Source organism: Rana temporaria (genome assembly GCF_905171775.1).
Source record: "Rana temporaria chromosome 3 unlocalized genomic scaffold, aRanTem1.1 chr3y, whole genome shotgun sequence".
Taxonomy (NCBI): Eukaryota; Metazoa; Chordata; class Amphibia; order Anura; family Ranidae; genus Rana; species Rana temporaria.
In genome coordinates this window covers 89,667-98,539 of record NW_024404430.1, presented here as the reverse complement: position 1 = coordinate 98,539, position 8,873 = coordinate 89,667, and the positions used below count along the sequence as shown (strand labels likewise).

The following is an 8,873-nucleotide window of genomic DNA, read 5'->3' as shown; positions in this document are numbered from 1 at the left end:
GTATGGTGTAGTATCAGTTGTATGTGATCCAATCATTGTACATCCTTGTGAGGTTCCTCTCCTCCATGCAGCTTGTGTAGCACACTCCATGTGGACCCGTCTCTCCCATCTGATTCCAGTATGAGGATGAATCTAGTCATCTTCTCCGCTGGATCTCCAGGGGGATGAGGTGACCTCCATTATTGGTTCATCTCCTATCCATCATGTATAGTCCCAGCCATTGGGTGTGGTGATGATTGGCCCCAGCTGGGGGTATCAGTGGTTGGTGGGAGGGGTATAAAGGACGGCTCTCTCTCCCTCATTCATTGTGTTGTGTCTCTTATGGGGAGAATGGGTTTTCTGGTGAAAGGTGGTTGGGTGCTGCTCCTGGCTGTGGCCTATTGGTCAGGGTTTGGCTGTGATGGAGTCTTGGTGAGACATGGCCGCCAGTCAGATAGGTGGAGGGGCAACCAGCGGGTTCTACCTGGCCAGGGCTCTTCTAGATGGGGCTCCAGAGACTGGAATGCTAATCGCCCTGTTGTGGGGGTTGGGGCCTCTAGGGGTTCACTTGCTGGACGTGTTGTTGGGGTTCCACGAGATCTGCCACAGCCTGGAAGCTCCCCTATCAGCCTCCAGTGTGGAGAGGACAACATGGTGGTCACCGTCCAGAGGGATTTCTATGGGATTGGGAAGCTGGTCCAACCTTCTGACCTGAGCCTGGGGCCCCGTGGCTGCGAACCCGACCCCCAGAGTACAGACACCACTGTTACCTTCCAGATCAACCTCCAGGACTGCGGCAACACCGTGCAGGTAATCTTCACATATTCCCCTGTGTCCATGTATTCTAGTCAATGCCCCCCTCCCCCATAGTCCTCATCCTTCAGTAGTCTGTTGTGTGTAGAACCTTCTCTGCTGCTTTTGTGGCCTCACCTGGAACCACCGAGTTCCTAATGACCCTGTAGCTGATGTCCCATTGAGATGGCCCAACACTCACTTCCCCACCAGCCAGAGTAGAATTCAGATCTCTGCTTGGCGGAGGAAGACGTCTACCGTCCCTTCGAGGCTTGGTGCATATTCCCCCCCCCCCCTTTGTGAGTGGGGGGGAGGGGGTGTACAGCGACTTTAAATCTCCACTTTGGGAAGATGAAGGTAGAAGTGAAGACATAAGGCTTTTGAATGGGGTACGGGAGAGTTGGAACCCCTGTTGGGTATCTTGCCATTTTTGACCCATTGGGGGATTTCCCTTCACTTCCCGCCTCGTAGCCACAACAGTAAGTGAGGAAATCCCCAGCTGTTACCAGAGCAGGTGTCCCCATAGAATACAGACAAATAAAACCTAACGGGGTTCTAACCCTTGCCACTTTTTTATTAAAATTTTCCTTTCAGTTACACTTTAAACACAGATCATATGGGGGTCCCTTTTCATTTGCTTTAGTTGGCATATCTGGGATTGCTGCTCAGAGTCACAAGACACCTAGGGTGACCACATGTCCTGGGACAGTCCCGCATTTTGCAGGTCTGTCCCGGGCACCTTTATTCCAGGACAATACAGTGTCCCAGAATGAAACTGACACAGCCACCCCCCGGGCCAATCTGATGCTCCCAAAAAAGGCCGCCACATCACTGCTTTACTCACTAACAGTACTTGTCCTGGCCGGGAATGCCTGGAGGAGCACAATCCCCGCCCCCTGCTTGTGATAAATCCCGCCTCTTGTCCAATCACTGTGCTGTGATTCGTTACAGAACAAGCTGATTTTTGGGAAGGGAGGGTGTCCCTGAATTATAGTTTTGAAATGTGGTCACCCTAAACATGCCATGTTGCAGCACTGTGTTGGCGCCCCCTGTAGTTTGCTTTGTTGCCCAGATCTGTGACTGTGAAATGCCCCTGTTCAACCATACTGTTTGATGGGTAGAGATCTAAAAAGCAGGATACAGATCAAGAACCACATAGAGCAGTGATGGTGAACCTTGGCACCCCAGATGTTTTGAAACGACATTTCCCATGATTCTCAACTACCCTGCAGAGTGCATGAGCATCATGGGAAATGTAGTTCCAAAACATCAGGGTTGCCGAGGTTCCCCATCACTGACCTAGAGTGGGAAAGGACTCTCCAGACCAGTGTTTCTCAACTCGCCAGCCTGCAACCGACCCGAATTGTCTTGTAATTTGTGTTAAAAACACGGGTCTAGTTTGCACACGTCTGTAAATGCATGGAAAATCTGCTGAGCCACTTTTATAGCACCCCAGTATTATCTGCAGTCCTAACTCTATAAATGTTTTAGAGCCTCCGCAGTGGAAGCGCATGCATGATAATGGATAGAGGGCAGGTGAGCCTGCGGGGACCCCCTCAAATGCACTGGACACCCACCATATAGAAAATGTGTGCAAACTAAAGGACTGTTAGACAGGATATTCTGGTTGGTGAGTTGGGAATTTTGTTAAGTAAATGATGGCTTTTGGGCCTGGCCTTCCAACATCGGGGGCCAGACAATGGTGGGCTTGGGGCCCGGTCTCAGAAAATGGACTAAACAATGTCAGCTTTCCATGTTTGTAAGTCTATCATTCTCCTCTTCTCTACAGATGACTCAAGAGTGGCTAATCTACACCACCAACCTGACCTACAGCCCAACCTCCTCCATTCCAATCATCAGAACCAACCCAGCTGTGGTCCCCATAATGTGTTTCTACTACCGGTGAGTCAACACTACTGGATCAGCTTACACTACTGGATCAGCTTACACTAAGGCGCCATGCAGGTCCCCGCTGGTGTTCAGCATCTGGTCCATATGTTTGGCCAGAGTGGGGGAAGGTTAAACCCCCTAACTGTCTTTTTTTCTGCCATCTGTCCTTGCCAAGAGATTTCCATGCATCTCCTTTCCTGGTTGGGAGTATGTTGGCTGCCCATTTTGCTGTAGGCCTACCACTGTAGGTGCTGCTGAGTGTAGTAGTCCATCTGTCACCCTGCCCAGCCAGGCACACTTTTCAAGCACCCAGTGACATGAAAGCAGTCCTTGCACTTTTTCTTTGTACCTTTTATAGAGGGGAATTTAACTTGGATAGGGAATTTGAGTTGCCCAGATTGAGTCAATAGAGGACCATCTATATACAACGGTATATAGACCATGTCCTCCCCTCCTGCACTTCCTCGCTTGCAGATTATCAGTCCTCCAGCACATCCCTTGTTTGCACTTCCTGGACCAGCCAAGCCTGGAAATTTTACCCACACTCAAACTTGTACTATTCTTCTAAGAACAACTAAGTGTTTGGTTTTGGCTACTTGAACTGCCCTTAACATCTGTGGCCTTCATGTCTGTTCCGGCAACCTAATCCCCCTACTGCAGTAATGATGAATTTCCTCTTGCTAAGGGTGATAATGGGAGGATCTGCAATGACAATGGTGGGAGTACTTCAAGTTTCTTAATTTTAGAGAACCTCATGATCAAGGATGGTGGGGGCTCCCTTAGGGTCTCTAGAATCTTTATAATGTTCCCCTTTTTTCTTTAATGCCAGTGTTGTGGTGGTCACAATTATATTGGCCTAACAAGTGTAGCGCCCCCTTGCTTTTAGCATGGGCACTACGCTAAAGTTAGTGGGAGAGTTATTTTGCTCCCATTCGTGGTTTGTCTAAATTTGGGACTTCTGTCATTCCAGGAATGTCCACTGGGTCAGTCTGTGGTCAAGGGGTGCAATACCACCCCTTGCCGGCATTTGGCGCCAGTGGGGTTCTGGCAGAGCAAGTTTTCCCTCGCAGGGCATGCTGGGGGAGAGTATATCTGTGACAGGGGTCATGTGTTGAGAAATCTTTGAAGGGTCCTCGTTCCAGGTGTGGTATCCACCTTTAGGGTACGCGCATCCATGGACCCCGCCAGCGTGGCCTGCCTGGCCAAAGCTGCAAACTGCATCAAACCTCATCCTGAGGAGAAAAGGGACCCCAGTGTTTCGCTGGGTTCCATGACCTGTTGAGAGCATCCCAGTCTGGGATTGGGCGTCCAGACCTCTGACAGGTATGCTTGCTGTCATCCGGGGGGCCTATATAGGAAAAGTCAACTGGGAGGATTTGCTCTCTTTATTCACCCAAGTCCTTTATTGAAATTGGCCTGTGGCAGAGGCCCTAGAGCCGGGTCTGTGAGACAGACCTGTTCCTCCCAGCTAGTTCAGAGTGATGCTTTGGCTGCCAGGCCTATTATAGGGGTCTGTCCGGGGGCACTTTACCCACTCCAAGTAGAGTGGCGAAGAGTTACTACAATTGGTACTATACAGAGCAGTATTGATTGCTCCATTTAATATCCAGGCCTGATGCCGCAATGTTCTCTTCTTTCATTCATCAACCTTGACCTTCCCAATTCATGTTGATGTTGGCCGTGTTTGGTCTGGACAATAAAGCATTGAAAACCTTTTATTGGCTGTCTGGACCTCCACTCACTATTGCTGTTCTCACAACTACACCCCTAGACACCGCCAGGGTAACTTGGTAGGCCGATCCCAAAATCAACCAGTGGCTCCTTTTGGGGATGAGCACTACACAAGATTATAAAGAGAATCTGGGGACAAGTATATAGGAGCTGCTCCTGGTCACTTGAAGTTCCAGGGGTCCCGTCCTATTAATGGATTTACTATCTGGCTTTGTTTGGTTGATTCCATTCTCGTTTGACAAACACCAGACAGCCGTCCTTCAGTAACTTGCTGGATGGTGTAATTGTAACCAGGATATGACTCTGTACTCCAAGTCAGTGATGGGCAGGAAAAGAGTAATATGAATTTGTGACATTAAATGACTTCCGTTGACTCATTCCTGACCTTGATCCTGTTCTCTGTAGGCACGGTAATGTGAGCAGCCAGGCCATTAAGCCAACGTGGGTTCCATTCAGCACCACTGTGTCTTCAGAAGAAAGGTTGTCCTTCTCTTTGGTCCTGATGACTGGTGAGGAAGATCGGGGGGGGGGGGGGGGGGGGTTTATTGTTGGGCCTTTACTAATCCCCTTTCTCCTTTATACAGAGGACTGGAGTGGTCCCAGAAGTTCTCCCATCTATCAGTTGGGGGATATTCTCTACATAGAGGCCTCTGTGGATACTCACAACCAAATGGATATGATCCTGTATGTGGACCGCTGTGTGGCCACCATATCTCCTGATGCCACCTCTTCTCCAAGTTATGACCTCATTACAGACAATGGGTATGGTTTTCAGCGGTTGGTGGGGGAGGTGGTTGGGTTGCCATTTGACCCAAATTGTAAGTGACCATCTTATGCAGGTGTCTGGTGGATGGAACACAAGCTGACGCCTCCTCGGCCTTCATCGCTCCAAGGGTCCAGACTAACACTCTACAGTTCACGGTGGATGCCTTCCGGTTCCTAGGAAATGATGTCTCTCTGGTGAGGACTGTTAGAATTGGTTGCACAGATTGGTGCCTTCTAGGAATGTTTAACCTACTAAAACCTTCTATTCCAGATCTACTTGACCTGTTACCTGAGAGCTGCTGCTGCCACCCAGGTCCCAGATCCCACCAACAAGGCCTGTTCCTATAGTAAAGCCACAAACGGGTGAGACTATTAAAATGGCTGTTGGGTGTCTGTGGGTTGCTGCTCTTCCCATAGCATTTGTCTGTAATCACTTCTGCATGGATCTAGTAACAAGTGACTGGGACAAACTTAATGGAAAACATGGTGGATTCCTAAAACAATGGTGTAAATATGTAATGGTACAGACCTCAGGTTGTCATACATACTTTATGTTTTTATTTTGTCTCCAGCTGGTCTGCAGTTGAGGGCCCCAGCAGTATCTGCCAGTGTTGTGGGACACCAGGAACCTGCAGCAACCCCACAGGTCTTACAGGAGGAAGGAGCCGATTTGGAAGACCAAGAGCCTTTGGGAAGAGGGAAGCCTTGGATGGTGAGTCTTAACCATGCAGCTGCTGCATACAAAGCTGTGGCCACATCTGCTCCTATTGATGGGAATGTCCTGAAAATGGATTGCCTTTTGTTGCATTACAACAGATGGGGGCTGACTTGTTGGGGTTCCACCTGGCCCTGATTCTTGCACCCACCAGGGTTATGAGGGACACGGGTGGAAATGAAGGGGGAAGGCTAGAACCTGGATGGCCTTCATATTGCTGCTTCTATCCCCGTAGAGATGTGGATCTCCTGCATAGCAATGCAAATCTTGAGGGTTCAAACCATCCTCTCCTCCACTCTGTCAAATTGGTTGACATGACAAGTTGCTTCATGAGGGTCTACAGTGGACACACCTCTGTACACTTGAGTAGGATTTGAGTTTTCACCTGAAAGCCTTTTGGTTTCATTGTATAGAGATATGTATTTGCCTCCTGACCCTCCAATGTTTCTCCCGCAGAACCTATCATGGAAGAGGGACAGTCGGTGACCACCTTGGGACCTCTGATTGTGATTGGGCCAAAACAAAGCGACATTGCAGCTGCAGTGATGAAGGAAGAGCCCGCCCCCGCAGAGCTCTGGTGGTTGGTGGCTGTCGGGTGTGTCAGTCTTCTTGTAGTCGCTGTGTGTACAGTGTTCATTGTTAAGTCTCTAAAAAAGCCGCAATATGTACTGTCTGTAGAAAAATAAAAAATTGTCATTTAATCATCTGGTCTGTCTTTTGCTTAATTGTGGTGTAAGGGGTCACAAGGGCTGTAGATGGGGTGACCACACTTCCAAACTACCATTCAGGGACACCCCCCCCCCCCTTCCCAAAAATCAGCTTGTGCTTCTGTAACGAATCACAGCAGTGATTGGACACAAGAGGCGGGATTTATGATTTCTCCAATCACAAGGAGCTAGGGGCAGGGATTGTGCTCCTCCAGGCTTTCCCGGCCAGGACAAGTACTGTTAAGGAGTAAAGCAGTGATGTGGTGGCCTTCTTTTTGGGATATCGGGGGGGGGGGGGGGGGGGGGGGGGGTGCGCTGTGTCAGTTTCATTTTGGGACACTGTATATAGATTAAGGGAACCGATGATTGTAGACGTAATGATGTGATCATCTTGGCGGGTACTGCAAGAATACACGAACAGGAAGATGTGTGACCAGGGGCGGACTGACAACTCATGGGGCCCCCGGGCTTACAGATGGCCACCACGCCAGGAGGCAGGGCAGCTAAAATCTTGGGATATTCACATTAAAAGCATGTCAGTTTCGGACATATCAGGGACAGATCTAAAAAAAACAGATTTTTACATACTGTCCCTGGTTTTACTGAGCCTGGCAACCCTGATGGGGCCCCCTAGTGGCATGGGGCCCTCTGGCAGTGCCCGAGTGACTCAATGGTCAGTCTGCCCCTGTGTGTGACCATTCACCTTTTTATGACTTGACTGAGTTTCACTTTTATAACAGTACATACAGTTTTTTTTATAGTTACATGTTTATAATTGCCAACATAACAGTACAGATTGGACTGAAACACTCCAACATAGCTGCAACAATGAATACATTATATTTTAATACACATTTTCCTTTTTATTCCGTGTTATAGACACTTATTTTCATCTCTATGGTACACTTTAGCTGTGCCATAGTGAGAGTTGCATTGCTAAATATATACATCTTCCTGAAGCAATTCCTTCTTTTGACCACTAGATGGTGCACCTTGCATAAATGTACGAGCAGTGTATAACCTTTTCAGTAAGACTCTTAACCATCTAATATAATTTTAACATGTGGCTTCTAATATATGTAACTTTGCATAAATCGGGTTGAAATATACCCATATTTAACAGTCCAGTGCTTGCAATAAACAGTTGCTCCGACCAGTACAGTATTACGGTTTTGGCGCCATTTTCACTGCTTCCAACACATGTCGCTCTGAAAGTCCAATCGCAGCAAAACCATTGCACAAAATCTACTAAAACTTTCTCCTGCATCTGCTCCAGATGTTTAGGAATCTTTCTAGTACTATTTAGTAAGAATGAGAATGATTTAAAGTTACATACCTGCAAGAATATACGAACAGGAAGATGTGACCATTCACCTTTTATGACTTGACTGAGTCTCACTTAGTCACATGGTGCCTGTGGCCTTGTATAGACTCTGTTCGGCTGCCATCTACTGGTTGTTGATAGAATAGCAGGATAGCAAAAATAAAAATAAATGCAGACTATGGGGTGCCTGTTTTGTCTTTCATGTGATACCCCAGCCCGTCACATATTGTCCTGGAATGAATGTGCCCGGTAGGGATGAGCTCCGCGTTCGATACGAACGTATGTTCGAATCGAACATCGGTCGTTCGATCGTTCGAAAATCGAACAAAACGGGTCGTTCGCGCCAAATTCGAATGACACAAAACGTCCCATAATTCACTGGGGCGTTGAGCGCTGATGATTGGCCAAGCATGCTGTATGTCCCGCATGCTTGCCCAAACACAGCGCTCAAAAAACGAAGAGCCATAATTGGCCAAAGCCAGGGTGGCTTTGGCCAATTATGGCTCAGGGGGATTAGTACACGCCCCCCACTATAAAAGGCAGCCTGCACGGCTGCCTAGTGTAGTGTGTTGGCGGTTCTAGAGAAGATCAGTCAGTCAGACAGAGAGAGATAGAGAGATAGAGACACAGTGTCTTAACTAGATAGATAGATAGATAGATAGATAGATAGATAGATAGATAGATAGAGTAGGAAGTGTAGTCAGTATAGTTAAAAGTACAGTTTGTAGAGAATATATTCACATCCTTAGGCGTTGTCAATATATTTATAAACTGTACAGCTCAGCTAGTTTATCTATCAGGCAGGAGATTGTTCTACATGCAGCGCTCTAACGTGTTGTATTGCCTGCATTAGGGATTTACTTTAAATATAATTATTCTGTGTTATTTAACGTGTGCTAGTTAATTGCACACACAGACGCATTACCTGTTACTGCACGTGTGCAATTTATTTGCACAGAAGCGCAGTCGC

The 8,873-nt window shown here is 47.8% G+C and overlaps 1 protein-coding gene across 1 annotated transcript; it reads left to right on the top strand.

Annotated features, from left to right (window-relative positions):
* Positions 1-305: 305 nt before the first annotated feature.
* Positions 306-6,578, top strand: LOC120921711 (zona pellucida sperm-binding protein 3-like). The gene is made up of 8 exons (XM_040334251.1): positions 306-789; positions 2,561-2,673; positions 4,798-4,901; positions 4,977-5,154; positions 5,232-5,352; positions 5,429-5,520; positions 5,730-5,869; positions 6,329-6,578. Exons 1-8 carry the CDS (start codon positions 322-324, stop codon positions 6,556-6,558), a joined length of 1,446 nt encoding a protein of 481 aa, XP_040190185.1. The 5' UTR covers positions 306-321; the 3' UTR covers positions 6,559-6,578.
* The last annotated feature ends 2,295 nt before the right edge of the window (positions 6,579-8,873 follow it).